At 47.4% G+C, this 15,654-nt stretch overlaps 1 protein-coding gene across 1 annotated transcript; it reads right to left on the bottom strand.

Annotated features, from left to right (window-relative positions):
- Positions 1-4,937: 4,937 nt before the first annotated feature.
- LOC309588988 (TRPM8 channel-associated factor 2-like) lies at positions 4,938-15,046 on the bottom strand (the record flags this gene model as incomplete). Its single annotated transcript, XM_082308821.1, is given in 6 exon segments — positions 4,938-5,186; positions 6,191-6,528; positions 7,761-7,867; positions 13,976-14,241; positions 14,243-14,613; positions 14,959-15,046. Coding segments are annotated over 6 exon segments (1,419 nt in total).
- Between the last annotated feature and the right edge of the window lie 608 nt (positions 15,047-15,654).

Raw genomic sequence — 15,654 nt, 5'->3', positions numbered from 1 at the left:
CCACCACTCAGAGACACTACAGCAGTGCAGCACAGTAGACCCCAGCAGAGGCAGAACACTGCAGCATGTCTTCTCAGCCTTGGCTACCGCAAGCACACCAAGCACTATGTTCCAGACCATGCACTACCTTTCACAGAAGAAGAAACTGACTTCTAGGCCTTGGTTCTTAAGATAGCCCATGCCTAGATGATCTGAAAGATCAGATAAAGCTGTGGGCTTACGGCCATGATCAACAATGCATTCCTGAGATAGATAGGAAACAGCTCTCTCAGGAGCCTGTCCCAGAGTGTCAGACAGATTCTCCGAGTCATCGTGAACCTTCTGCCCAGAGTGGAAGGCACAATTCCTTACCTTCCTTCCCCCTTTTAATGTAAAGAAGCAGTAATGAGTACCTACCTATGCCTGAACACACAAGTGTGTGTGTTACTATTTTAAAATAAAACATCATACTACTCAGACTCCTTCCCAGGGGAGAAGCCAGGGAAACAGGTACAGAGCAGGTGTCTGTTATGCTGATAAGGCCAATTTGGGGAAATCTGAAGATCTTCCTTAGCTCCAGGCCAGCACCTGACAGCACAGGCAGATCCCCGAGTGTATCTTCTGGAAGGGGTTCCATGCAGTTACTGCTGTTGCAGACATCTGAGGTAGGTTTCTGCCTCATTTCTGGAGTTTAGCCCTCCAATGCATTCATAGAGAATAATCATAGAACCGCTCCCAGGCTTTAATTTTTCAATGCTTAAGCAAACTATGTTTAACAAAACCAATCTTAAGGCTGGTTCCTCACTCCAACCCCCCCCCCCCCCCCCCCCCCCCGCCCCTTATCTTCTGCATTTATTTCAGTTTCAGGATATCATAAGCTATTCAGTGACCCACTAATATGCCCAGATTTTTTCTTCCCATACTATAGTCTTCAGTGACATCTGATTATTTTCAGGTAATATTCATATGGTCTTTGCCAACAATGCCCATGTATTTGTGGCATCAGCAAGACTTATTAGCATGAGATCATGATGAAAATGCTAAATTAAATTTGTGCCTAGTACAATTCTTCATGCTCTGCTGGTACATTATGAAGGAAACATTTCTAACACCTTGGCTATAACTGCTGAATTGCAGATGTGTTAACAGTATAGAATTGTAGAATCATTTAGGTTAGAAAAGACCCTTAAGATCATTGAGTCCAATCGTTAACCTAACACTGCCAAGTCCACCACTAAACCACGTCCCTAAGCACCACACCTACACTTCTAAATACCTCCAGGGATGGGGACTCAACCACTTCCCTGGGCAGCCTGTGCCAGTGCTTGACCACCCTCTCGGTGAAGAAGTTTTTCCTAATATCCAATCTAAACCTCCCCTGGCACAGCTTGAGGCCGTTTCCTCTCGTCCTATCACTCATTATCTAGGGAGAAGAGACTGACCCCCACCTGCCTACAACCTCCTTTCAGGTAGTTGCAGAGAGCAATAAGGTCTCCCCTCAGCCTCCTCTTCTCCAGACTAAACAACCCCAGTTCCCTCAGCCGCTCCTCATAAGACTTGTGCTCCAGACCCTTCACCAGCCTCGTTGCCCTCCTTTGGACACGCTCCAGCACCTCGATGTCCTTCTTGTTGTGAGGGGCCCAAAACTGAACACAGCACTTGAGGTGCGGCCTCACGAATGCCGAGTACAGGGGCACTATCACCTCCCTGGTCCTGCTGGCCACACTGTTCCTGATACAGGCCAGGATGCCATTGGCCCTCTTGGCCACCTGAGCACACTGCTGGCTCATGTTCAGGTGGCTGTCAACCAACACCCCCAGGTCCTTTTCCCGGGCAACTCTCTAGCCATTCTTCCCCAAGCCTGTAGCGTTGCATGGGGTTGTTGTGACCCAAGTGCAGGACCCAGCACTGAGCCTTGTTGAACCTCATACAGTTGGCCCCAACCCATCGATCCAGCCTGTCCAGGTCCCTCTGCAGGGCCTTCCTGCCCTCCAGCAGATCAACACTCCCAGCGAACTTGGTGTCATCTGCAAACTTACTGAGGGTGCACTCAATTCCCTCATCCAGATCATTGATAAAGATATTAAACAGAACTGGCCCCAAAAGTCCGGGTAGACAACATCCACAGCCTTTCCCCCATCCACCAGGCAGGTCACCTTGTCATAGAAGGAGATCAGGTTAGTCAGGCAGGACCTGCCTTTCATAAACCCATGCTGGCTGGGCCTGATCCCCCGGTTGTCCCGTACGTGCTGCGTGATGGCACTCAGGATGATCTGCTCCATAACCTTCCCCAGCACCGAGGTCAGGCTGACAGGCCTGTAGTTCCCTGGATCCTCCTTCCGGCCCTTCTTGTAGATGGCTGTCACATTTGCTAATCTCCAGCCCACTGGGACCTCCCCGGTTAGCCAGGACTGCTGATAGATGATAGAAAGTGGCTTGGTGAGCACCTCCGCCAGCTCCCTCAGTACCCTTGGGTGGCTCCCATCTGGCCCCATAGACTTGCGTGTGTCTGCGTGGTGTAGCAGGTCGCTAACCTTTTCCCCTTGGATTATGGGGGCTTCATTCTGCTCCCCATCCCTGTCTTCCAGCTCAGGGGGCTGGGTACCCCGAGAACAACTGGTCTGACTATTAAAGACTGAGGCAAAGAAGGCATTAAGTACCTCAGCCTTTTCCTTGTCCTCTGCTACTATGTTTCCCCCTGCATCCAATAAAGGATGGATATTCTCCTTAGCCCTCCTTTTGTTGTTAATGTGTTTTTAGAAACATTTTTTGTTGTCTTTTACAGCAGTAGCCAGTTTAAGTTCCAGATGGGCTTTGGCCCTTCTAATCTTCTCCCTGCATGACCTCACGACATCCTTGTAGTCCTCCTGAGTCGCCTGCCCCTTCTTCCAAAGGTCATAAACTCTCCTTTTTTTCCGGAGTTCCAGCCAAAGCTCTCTGTTCAGCCAGGCCGGTCTTCTTCCCTGCTGGCTCTTCTTTTGGCACATGGGGACAGCCTGCTCCTGCACCTTTAAGATTTCCTTCTTGAAGGATGTCCAGCCTTCCTGGCCTCCTTTGCCCTTCAGGACTGCCTCCCAAGGGACTCTGTCAACCAGGCTCCTAAACAGGTCAAAGTCTGCCCTCCAAAAGTCCAAGGCAGCAGTTCTGCTGACCCTCCTCCTCACTTCTCCAAGAATCGAAAACTATCATTTCAAGATCGCCATGCCCAAGATGGCCTCCAACTGTCACATCACCCACCAGGCCTTCTCTGTTGCAAACAAGAGGTCCAGCGGGCGCCTGCCCTACTTGGCTCCCTCACCAGCTGTGTCAGGAAGTTATCTTCCATACGCTCCAGGAACCTCCTAGGCTGTTTCCTCTCTGCTGCATTGTATTTCCAGCAGGCATCTGGTAAGTTGAAGTATGTTATCATATTGGGTACAAACAGATAGGAACAATCAAAAAGCCTTTATTAAAGACACCACAAAACAGCAGAGGCAAAAAGAGGTTCTACAGAAACATTAAATATCAGTGTTAAAAGTACCCAATTTGGAAGAATATCCTCTGCTGTAGAAAAGGGAGGAGATAATCATGCACTGCTAGGTTTTAATTCCTGCGAATGAAATCATAAAATCTTCAGCTCTTTCTCAGCTTAGAATCCCCAAAACTTCAAAACAGAATAGTTGTAGGACTTTGCCAGAAGAAAAAAATCATAGCATTTGAACATTTGGCTTCAAAGTATAGAATAAAGATTTTCAAGTTCAGGGTGGTTGAAGGATTTGGGGGATCTTTCTGGATAACATTTGCTATTGGATGTACATGTAAACAATTTGTAGTGTTATTAGTGCAGGTCACTTCATCAACTTTGGATTATTCATACTTTTGACATATGTTTATCTGGGCACAGTAAAAAGAAATGATTGATCCTTGTATCCCTTACTTCCCAGGTTTTCTGCTGAAGAATCTGCTCAGCTATGGCCATGAGATCTGAAGGAGTTGCAGAGAGCCTCTGACTTTGTCACTGCTGTCTCTTGTGGTGCATGCCAGTGGCCTTAACAGCAAGATCAAGAACTCTGTAACATTCACTAGAAAAATAAACCACAGCCACAAGACAAGCAACCATAAAATGTGGCTTGTGCTATAGTCTGTGTTTTAACATAGGGGAAATTCAGGTGTAGCATTTAGGGAAGGAACATTGATCTGATTATTTAGATTGGAGATCAAAATAGGCCATTGTAAACACACTCCAGTGCTGCTTTCCTGCCAACACATTCAATCCTGTGAGGTGAGGCACCTGTTGTCTTAGATCCTTAGGCGGAGTGAGTTGCCAGAATTCCACATTCACTAGATGTCTGCAGATTTATTCTAGCTGAGGATCAAGGTGGTAACTTCACTGCCTGGACACTGTTCTGCTAAACCAGCAAACTCACTACACAGCTACCCCTTTCAAAACATTAAACAAAGACCAAGGCCTTTCCTATGCTGTCCATCAAGGTTTTCCTTTGAATGATCATTCTCATTTCTTGTTGCTGTAGCCGTAATTTCACCTTAGTTCTTCCATTTATTTCTAGCTTTATTGTCTCCTAACATGTCTCTGTTTTTAAAGTGACTTTTTTCTCCTTTTCCTACTCTTCTTCTAATGATCTTAATTAACAAACTTTGCATATCTGTAACAAGAGTAAGTCTGGAACAGAGAACCTTTCAGAGACAAGAAAACAGAGAAAGAAAAAAATGGGAAGTGGTTGCTTTGTTTCATAGGTATTAAAACAGCAAATGTTTCCCCTTCTGTGTTTAATATTACTCCTATTGGGAAAGGAAGCAGTGGGACCCTAACACACAAAGGCAGACTTGGGAGGGAGCCAAGAACACACTCTTCTATCACATCTACAATGTAGAGCTGCTTCTCAGATTCATTATAATACCATACCATTCAGACACCACTTAAAACAATCATATTTTCATTTGCATGAGCAAAAACCTGCTTAGGAGATATATTGCTTCATTGGATCATCTGACCAACTGGGGAAAGAAACAGCCAGCTGCTGGGAAAGGCTCTCCTTGGTTGGCCATCCCCAGGCCTTAAAGCAAGGAGTCAAATTCTTCTTCACCAGATGAGAAAAGGTTTCTGCCCACACATTCATTTTTGAGTCCTTATCACCTGGGAACTCAGGCATATTTTGGTATTCAGAAAAGATTTCAATGAAGGCTTCCTTTCCAAAGGCCTCTTGTGGCTATGAATCATAAGAAAAGAGAAACAGTACAAAATATATGTATAGAAGTTTAGAATTCTTCATTCTTTAGAAAATCTTTTACTAAATTCAGTTAGTGATCTTTTCACAGGGTATTTTTCTTTCTTTTTTATAAGCGTAGCTACCCGACAAATTCTAAATGCCTACTGAAGAATCAGAGTAGCCCTTTAACACCATCAGACTATTCAACAAGCCTATATTTCTAATATTCACGGAAAACCAAAAATCAAGTATTTATATAAGTGCTTTTCATCCTGAAGGACACAGCCATGCTTAGAGGCTTGATTGCTACATTTTTTTTTTTACAGTTATTACAATTGTTCAAAACAAGATTGATACAAATATCAACCCACCTCTGCAGGCTTATAACTATGCATACTTATAATATCTCTGTACACTTATAATACAGAAGACTCTCTTCTCTCAGTACAAAACACAGGCTCCTTGCTTGGTGACCCTGCACTTCATGTTTGTACCGTCAATTAATCCTGAGTGCTACTGAATGAAGTATTGCACCAACAAAACTGAAAGACTGGCTTAAATTAAAAAAAAAAAAAAAAAAAAGAAAAAGAAACAATTACCAGTGATCGGAAGTCATCTTTGGTAATGCCTAAAAGGCTGTGGTTTACCATTACATCCCAAACCGGTACATTTCACAGACCAATGACCTTTACACTGTGCTGAGATCACAAATGACTCAAAACAAGTACATTTTTTGAGGACTGCTTCAAAACCTTTTCCCTGCAGCCCTGGGTCTCCTGCTGAAGTGTGCTACTCAGAGTCAGATCAGGACTGACTCATGCTGGTTTGTGGAATCCTATGAGCTGGCACACAAAGACGCTGTTGGAGACTAATAGTCAACAGAGAGACATAATCCAGGGTAGGGATCAAGTGGTTGCAGAAAGTGAGGAAAAGGAAAGCAGCAGCCCTGGATTAAAATGATCAGTTTGTAAATCTGTTGCAAGCTTAATTTGCCTGCAGATTACCTGCAGGTATGTCTCCAGGGCAGTAAATACTTCCCAGTCCTTCAGCTGTGCTCCATTTTCAATGTAATCTTGAATCCTCTTCTTTCTAAGTTCTAGTGCAAGTGCATTGTGTGCCTTATTTCTTGGGATGCCCAACACAGTCTCTTTCACATAAACAGACCAGAGATTGCAGGTGGCTTCAGTGCTGTGAGGGGGAAACTCCCATTCAGATTGCTGCTGATTGTGGCCTAGCTCACGAATGGCACCCCAAAGTCCATTGGCTTGGAGGGACTGCACATCTACCATCTCTGTCACTGACTCCAAATGATGCATGACTGGGTAGCCAGCACGCATCCAACCTGCAGGGAAGGCAAACCACAAACAATCATGGCAATCTGTCTGGGAAAGCTCATGGGATGGAACATCACAGCGAGGAAAATGCAATTAATTCTTTTTACGTTAACTCATTCTTTGAGTTGTTTGTCACGAGTGGATGCTGCTCATGATGTGCTTCCACTCCCTGTGCTGGAGTATCAAATGTATAAACCACAAACAAAAGTTTAATGTGCATATTTTATGCTCTTCTGCTCCATTTCCACTCCTCAGCACTACCCAACGCAAAGAGCAAAAAAGGCCAAATGATTTTTGCCAGAGCTACAGACATTGCAGATGACTGTACTCCCAGCTACAGGAGTGGAGAGGAGGTGTGGAAATCTAATTTTGTCTGTAGAAGAATTCTCTGTTAACACTGGTCTTTTCTTATTTTCAGATCTGGTGAGGAAGATGCTATTGCCAGGACAGTTTTTGTCCTTGTATAGCCAAATAACTGCATGGTTTGTGTTGATGAAAATGAACCCAGCACCCTGCCCAGCTCTCCCTAGAGAGAGAGTAATCTAAGTTCTGGCTCTGGAGAAAACACATGGGGGAAAAAACTCATGATAAATAGCAGACACAAATAAAGTAGAAAAATGGATTATTTTTCCTAAAATGCTCCCAAAGAAGAAGCAGATTTTCATCTTGAAGGCAGGGGACTAAAATGTTTCATTGCAAAATTTTGTGTCAGGGCCCTGAGTGCACCAAAAGGCTTTAATGGCCTTGAGCAGCCCCACCTGGGGATTCCACCCGCACCTCCTGTTGGTGGCCCCAGGGGCTGCATTTCAGCTCAGCCCTAGGTCATCAATCCCTGCCTGAGCTATGTTGTAGGTGTGCCTGTCTCCAGCTCTGTCGCATGCCTGTGTCTGGCCATGGACCCTGTTGATCCAGACAGGGAGATCACTCAGCAATTACCATCACAGGCAAAACAGACTCGACTTGGGGAAAACTAATTTAATTTATTACCAACCAAATCAGAGTAGGATAATGAGAAATAAAACCAAATCTTAAAAACACCTTCCCCCCACCCTGCCCTTCTTCCCGGGCTTAACTTTACTCCCGATTTTCTCTCCCTCCTCCCCGCCAGTGGCGCAGGGGGACAGGGAATGGGGGTTGCGGTCAGTTCATCACACATTGTCTCTGCCGCTCCTTCCTTCTCAGGGGGAGGACTCCTCACACTCTTCCTCTGCTCCAGCGTGGGGTCCCTCTCACGGCAGACAGTTCTCCCTGAACTTCTCCAGCGTGAGTCGTTCACACAGGTTGCAGTTCTTCATGAACTGCTCCAGCGTAGTTGCGTTCCACGCAATGCAGTCCTTCAGGAACAGACTGCTCCAGCATGGGTCCCCCACCGGGTCACAAGTCTTGCCAGCAAACCTGCGCCAGTGCAGGCTTCCCACGGGGTCACAGCCTCCTTCGGGCATCCATCTGCTCCTGCGTGGGGTCCTCCATGGGCTGCAGGTGGAGATCTGCTCCACTGTTAACCTCCATGGGCTGCAGGGGGACAGCCTGCCTCACCATGGTCTTCACCACGGGCTGCAGGGGAATCTCTGCTCTGGTGCCTGGAGCACCTCCTCGTCCTCCTTCTTCACTGACCTTGGTGTCTGCATAGTTGTTTCTTTCACATATTCTTTGAAATATATTCTTTTTCACATATTCTTTGAAATATTCACATGTTCTTTCACTCCTCTCTCTGGCTGCAATTTCTGTGGTGCAGTAACATTTTCCCTTCTTAAATATGTTATCACAGAGGTGCTACCACCATTGTCAATTGGCTCAGCCTTGGCCAGCAGCGTGTCCGTCTTGGAGCCGGCTGGCATTGGCTCTATCGGACATGGGGGAAGCTTCTAGCAGCTTCTCACAGAAGCCACCCCTGTAGCCCCCCTGCTACCAAAACCTTGCCATGCAAACCCAATACAATAGCATAAAGGTGAAAAGCAGAGCATGAGCAGAGCTTACCCTGATATGAAACCAGTGAGGAGAAAGGAAGCTGGGGAAGGGGATAATGTCCCTGTTTCTAATAATTCACCTGCTTTCCACACACTCTCTGAAACACTGTAATGCCCACATGGGCCAGCCATCAGTGACCGAAGACATCGGAATCCCTGGTTCCCAGACTAGTTCTGCCCAATTCTGCCCAAAGCTTGTCCTATTATTGTTCCTTTAAAGAGAAAAAACAACGCACCTTACTACGGGATAATATTGTTTGGATAACTACCTCTACTGTAGTGTTTATCCTTTTTCACTTACAGTTACACAGAGGCTGGTTTCAGAGTCAAGATATAAACCCCACAATTTTTTTTTTTTATAGTCATCTGTCCTGATGACAAAGGTAATAAAACTTGAAAGAAAACAGAGGCCTTGAAATGAGGCAGGATGACAGCAGAAGACAGCAAGGTGGGGCAAGTAAGATATTTTTATAGTGGGCAGAAATACCTAGTGGTCTACTCCACATAGACAACATTCAACCTTATTATTTCTCATCCTATTCACTGTCAATACAGGGATTGTTCCTTTAATCTTGAAAGCAACAATATAGGTATTTCTCTTGTTTGACCTCTGCCTTCTCTAGGGGAATAGAGAAGAGCACAGAGGAGGTATGAGACCAACGTGAGGTGGCCACAGTATGGAGCAGATGAAAATCAGAGGTGTGTCTATTATTGCTGCATAGGGCAGTCATTTTTCAGGACAGAAGTGAGAGAGTATAACTTGAGAAATGTAGAAAGAGGTTTATGATAGAAGAAACTTGGGGAGAAATTGTTTGTGATTCATGTCTCAGTAAGGCCAAGACAAACTTCAAAGAAGTAAGGAGGGAGCTAGAGAACCATGACTGTGAGAACAACGAACTCCCAACCAACCCTGAACTTGTGCGGGATTTGCTGCTCCAGCTGGATCCCTTTAAGTCAATGGGGCCCAATGGGATTCATCCAAAGGTACTTAAAGGGCTGGCTGATGTCATAGGGAGGTGCCCCGCTGGACCTGCTGTTCACGAACAGAGAGGGCCTGGTGGGCGATGTGGTGGTTGGAGACTGTCTTGGGCTCAGCAACCACGACATGACAGAGTTTTCAATTCTAGGAGAAGTAAGGAAGGAGATCAGCAAGACTGCTACCCTGAACTTTAGAAGGGCAGACTTTGGGCTGTTCAGGAGTCTGGTTAACAGAGTCCCTTGGGAGGCAGTCCTGAAGGGCAAAGGAGTCCAGGAAGGCTGGATGTTATTCAGGAATGAAATCTCAAAGGCACAGGAGCAGGCCGTCCCCATGTGCTGTAAGTCAAGCAGGCAGGGGAGAAGACTGGCCTGGCTGAACAGAGAGCTTTGGCTAGAACTCAAGAAAAAAAGGAGAGCTTACCACCTGTGGAAGAAGGGGCAGGCGACTCAGGGGGACTACAAGGATGTTGTGAGGTTATGCAGGGAGAAGATCAGAAGGGCGAAGGCCCAGCTGGAACTTAAACTGGCCACCGCCATTAAAGACAACAAAAAAAGTTTTTATAAATATATCAGTGATAAAAGGCGGGCCAGGGAGAATCTCCCTCCCTTGTTGGATACAGAAGGAAACCTTGCTACGAAGGATGAGGAGAAGGCAGAGGTACTTAATGCCTTCTTTGCCTCAGTCTTTCATAGTCAAGCTAGTCATCCTCGGGTTTTTCAGGCCCCAGAGCTGGGGGATGGAGATAGGATGCAGAGTGAAGTCCCAGTTGTTGAAGAGGTGGCAGTCACTGACCTGCTCGTCCACCTGGATGCGCACAAGTCCATGGGCCCAGATGGGATCCACCCGAGGATGCTGAGGGAGCTGGCAGAGGAGCTGGCCAAGCCACTCTCCATTATTTATCAGCAGTCCTGGTCAACTGAGGAGGTCCCAGATGACTGGAAGCTAGCAAATGTGACGCCCCTCTACAAGAAGGGTCGGAAGGAGGATCCGGGGAACTACAGGCCTGTCAGCCTGACCTCGGTGCTGGGGAAGGTCATGGAACAAATCATCTTGAGTGCCATTATGCAGCAAGTGCGGGACAACCAGGGGATCAGGCCCAGCCAGCATGGGTTTATGAAAGGGAGATCCTGTTTCACTAACCTGGTCTCCTTCTATGACAAGGTGACCCGCTTAGCGGATGAGGGGAAGGCTGTGGATGTTGTCTACTTGGACTTTAGTAAGGCCTTTGACACAGTCTCCCACAGCATTCTCCTGGAGAAGCTGGCTGCTCACGGCTTGGATGGGTGCACTCTGCGCTGGGTTAAAACTGGCTGGACGGCCGAGCCCAGAGAGTGGTGGTGAATGGAGTCAAATCCAGTTGGTGGCCGGTCACGAGTGGTGTTCCCCAGGGCTCAGTGTTGGGGCCGGTCCTGTTCAACATCTTCACTGATAATCTGGATGAGAGGATCGAGTGCACCCTCAGTAAGTTTGCAGATGACACCAAGTTGGGTGGAAGTGTCGATCTGCTGGAGGGCAGGAAGGCCCTGCAGAGGGACCTGGACAGGCTTGGATCATTGGGCCGGGGCCAGCTGTATGAGATTCAACAAGGCTCAGTGCTGGGTCCTGCACTTGGGTCACAACAACCCCATGCAACGCTACAGGCTGGGGGAGGAGTGGCTGGAGAGCTGTCTGGCGGAAAAGGACCTGGGGGTGCTGGTCGACAGCTGCCTGAACATGAGCCAGCAGTGTGCCCAGGTGGCCAAGAGGGCCAATGGCATCCTGGCCTGTATCAAGAATAGTGTGGCTAGCAGGACCAGGGAGGTGATAGTGCCCCTGTACTCGGCATTCGTGAGGCCGCACCTCGAGTGCTGTGTTCAGTTTTGGGCCCCTCACTACAAGAAGGACGTCGAGGTGCTGAAGCGTTTCCAGAGAAGGGCAACGAAGTTGGTGAAGGGTCTGGAGCACAAGTCTTATGAGGAGTGGCTGAGGGAACTGGGGTTGTTTAGTCTGGAGAAGAGGAGGCTGAGGGGAGACCTTATTGCTCTCTGCAACTGCCTGAAAGGAGGCTGTAGTGAGGTGGGTGTCGGTCTCTTCTCCCTAGTAACAAGCGACAGGACGAGAGGAAATGGCCTCAAGCTGCGCCAAGGGAAGTTTAGGTTGGATATTAGGAAAAACTTCGTCACCGAGAGGGTGGTCAAGCATTGGAACAGGCTGCCCAGGGAAGTGGTTGAGTCTTCATCCCTGGAGGTATTTAAAGGACAGATAGATGTGGTGCTCGAGGACATGGTATAGTGATGGACTTGGCAGTGCTGGGTTAACGGTTGGACTCGATGATCTTAAGGGTCTTTTCCAACCTTACGATTCTATGAATCTATGATAGCCAGACCTCTCACAATGATTTTTCAATGCTCTTGGGAATCTGGAGAGGTCCCAGTTGACTGGAAGCTGGCAAACGTCCTAATCTTCAAGAAGGGCAACAGGGATGACTCTGGTAACTGCAGGCCTGTCAGTCTCACCTCTGTGCCTGGCAAAATTATGGAGAAGATTATTCTGGGACTTATTGAAAAACACCTGAAAGACAACGCAGTCATTGGCCCCAGCCAGCACGGGTTCACGACAGGAAAGTCCTGCTTAACAAACTTAATTTCCTTCTATGACAAGGTTACCTGCCTAGTTGACCAAGGGAAGCCAGTCGATGTAATCTTTTTGGACTTCAGTAAAGCCTTCGATACTGTCTCTCACAGTATCCTCCTGGACAAAATGTCCAGCATACGGCCGGATAAACACATAATGCAATGGGTGAGCAATTGGCTGACGGGTTGGGCTCAAAGGGTTATAGTAAATGGGGTTACATCAGGCTGGTAACCAGTCACTAGCAGGGTTCTGCAGGGATCCATCTTAGGGCGAGTGCTCTTTAATATCTTCATAAATGACTTGGATGAAGGACTGGAAGGTTTGTTATCAAAGTTTGCCAATGATACAAAATTGGGAGGAGCTGTTGACACTCAAGGGCAGAGAGGCCCTGCAGAGAGATCTGGGCAATCACCAACTGTATGAAGTTCAACAAGGGCAAGTGCCGGATTTTGCACCTGGGACATGGCAACCCTGCATGTACATACAGAATGGGGAACGAGAGGCTAGAGAGCAGCCCCGTGGAGAGGGATCTGGGGGTTCTGGTCGACGGCAACTTGAACATGAGCCAACAGCGTGCCCTGGTGGCCAAGAGGGCCAGCAGAGTCCTGGGGTGCATCAAGCACTGTATTGCCAGCCGGTCAAGGGTTGTCCCGCTCTACTCAGCACTGGTGTGGCCTCATCTTGAGTACTGTGTGCAGTGTTGGGTACCACAGGACCAAAAGGACATGAAGCTACTACAGAGTGTCCAGAGGAGAGCCACAAAGATGGTGAAGGGTTTAGAGGGGAAGCTGTACGAGGAGCGGCTGAAGTCACTTGGTCTGTTCAGCCTGGAGAAGAGGAGACTGAGGGGAGACCTCATTGCGGTCTACAGCTTCCTCACGAGGGAAGGAGGAGGGGCAGGCACTGATCTCTTCTCCCTGATGACCAATGATAGCACCTGAGGGAATGGCAGGAAGATCTGCCAGGGGAGGTTTAGGTTGGACATTAGGAAAAGGTTCTTCACCCAAGGGGTGGTGGAGCACTGGAACAGGCTCCCCCAGGAGGTAGTCACGACACCAAGCCTGACAACATTTAAGAAGCATTTGGACAACGCCCTCAGACGTATGGTGTGACTTTTGGGGTTGTCCTGTGCAGGGACAGGAGTTGGACTCAATGATCCAAGGAGGGTTGCTTCCAACTCAGGACATTCTATGATTCTATGATTCGATTCTATTCTATTCACAGCACTGGGCAGGAAAGGATCACCTATGTTACTGAGTCTAGTTGACTCCACTGCCAGGCATCTACACAATACACTATATCTAGTGGGGAATGCACGGCTACATCATGGAGCCTGTGTGGACAATATCCAAGCCTCATGGATCCACAGTGTCTGCCCCATGCTTCCCAGGCACTTTGAAGTGCATCCTGAAGTGCAGCAACACCCTATAACAAAGCTAAGAACTCTGTTACAAATGCCTTAAAGTCTACGCCATGCCACAGGAGATTAGCAGGAAAGACAAAGGTCATCTTTTGTGTCCCAGGTCCTGCATCAGGAAGGATTTAAATCCTCAGGAAGTGGCCCCATAGCTGTGCTACTGACATAGTGGGGAAAAAAAATGCTAAAACTGTGCCATAGTGCTGCAGATCAGACCCAACAAAAAGTTTCTTCCTAAATAGTCATCTGTTGAGTATTTTAACGTGGAGCACATGAGCCAAGCTTCTTGGTAGTTTCTCAATAACCTGTAGAAGCACCTTCAACTCCTGCACATCCACCTCTATTCATGGTCATTTCTTTTGGGGGACAAGGAGAAGAGATATTTTTCGTTCCAGCAGGCCAATAGCAGAAAACCCAAGGCAGAGTAAACACTATATACAATCTAAAGACAGTGCAAACACATATATTTAAATACTCACTGGGTGATCAGAGGAATCCTCGGCATTTCTTTGGAGACTGAGAAAGTACCAGTCTCTCCCTTGCTGCCTGTGAAGTGCACACCAGCCACACGGGTCACCTGGTTCCCAGGGAATTCAAACAGCACCTTCTCCTTGCCATGTCGACTAGCCCAGTGCCAGGCTTGGCCTCCGATGAGCAGCCCTCCACCCCCTTGTACAAAGCCAACCAGGGCTTTCGCCTGCGTGCTGTCATAGGCTTCCATACAGTACACCCCCAGGGAGCAGCTAAAGCTCTGCCCCAGCCTGTACTTTGGTGCCAGCCCTGAGCAGCAGCTGGGAGAGGGAATCCAAATGAGGATGGACCCCAACCAGGGCCTCGGGGGAAGGCTTGAGCCACTCCACAGCATTTCTGAGGAACTGGGAAAACTTGGAGTCCTTCAAGATTCCTTCATGAGAAACAACCACCATCCGGCCCTTCCCATAACAAGATGCTGCAATTAGCACTTGCCCATTGGTGCTCACCAGAACTGGGAAGGTTTCATCTCCAATGAGCAACAGCTCACATGGATGATAGTTTGTTGTGAACTCAAATGAATTAACATCTTTCACCAGAGAGGCATAGGCTGCTCTGGAATCCATTAACCTCTTGTTAAAGAGTACTGAAAGAGAAAGAAAGGGAAGCGCTTTTTAGATTACCTGTCAGAAAAGTGCACTCTTGGTCACACACAACAAGGAAGCCTGTGAGGGTGCAAGACAGTACCCACACACCGTGTGGCCATCTTTGGACCTGGATTTACAGACACAGCCATGTGCTTCAGTTGGGAGGATCCAGCAGGAGGATGCTTCAACTGGAATTTGCTCTGACATGCAAAATCATGTTATGGTTTAAGCCACCTGTCACCAAGTCTTTTATACTATATAGATGGCATTGTCCCCTGCTACAGCAGTCAAGCATTTCCTCTCAGACCACAGAGGTTTGGTAGGTGCCTGACTTACTCATGTACCCTTCCACAGCCCAATGACATCCATGTCCCTCCCCTCCGAAGCTGCTGCTATTTGACACGTCTTTGAATCTCTCCTCTGTGTGACCATTCTGGGTCATCCCAAAGCACAGCTAAAAATACACGTCTCCATTGACAGAGGTCTCTAAGTTTCTTCCTCTCTTCTACAATATTAACATAAATGAAATTGTTCTTCTGTACTTCCACACTGTATTTCCTCAAAGAAAAGAGCCATTCCTGCATTCCAGTAGAGGGTTTTTTAGGGAATACTGTGTCCCATTCAAACTTCAGTTCACTCTCATAGCTTGCACTCTCCACAGTTCCATCTGACTGTTCAAAACCTCTTAATCTGCAACAGGCTTCTTTTCTTTCTTGTGTAGCCTTAGGCTATGAAGTATTAAATCACTCAGTAAGATTTTTCATCCCGCTCTTTCTACTCCCACAGAAGTCCCTGGACCCCTAACACCCCACTGCTCTGCAATGGAAATTCAACTTCTGCTCAGCTCTGACAGTAACCAACTCATATTGCATGTTTTCAAATGTCACTTTCAGTCATTCATCCTCTCCAGCCATTATTCCCCATTCTCATGTACATTCAGCTTTCCTGTTATTGGCATGGTTATACTACGCAGGATCGTGTGGGAAGAGTCAAGTCCCCAAGACAGGTGCACATAGCACTGAACACCTGAGGAAAGTGGG

Source organism: Platalea leucorodia, assembly GCF_965183815.1.
Source record: "Platalea leucorodia genome assembly, chromosome: 4".
In the NCBI taxonomy this organism is placed as follows: domain Eukaryota; kingdom Metazoa; phylum Chordata; class Aves; order Pelecaniformes; family Threskiornithidae; genus Platalea; species Platalea leucorodia.
The sequence above is the reverse complement of the archived record's forward strand: the minus strand, read 5'-3'. Positions and strand labels throughout refer to the sequence as shown.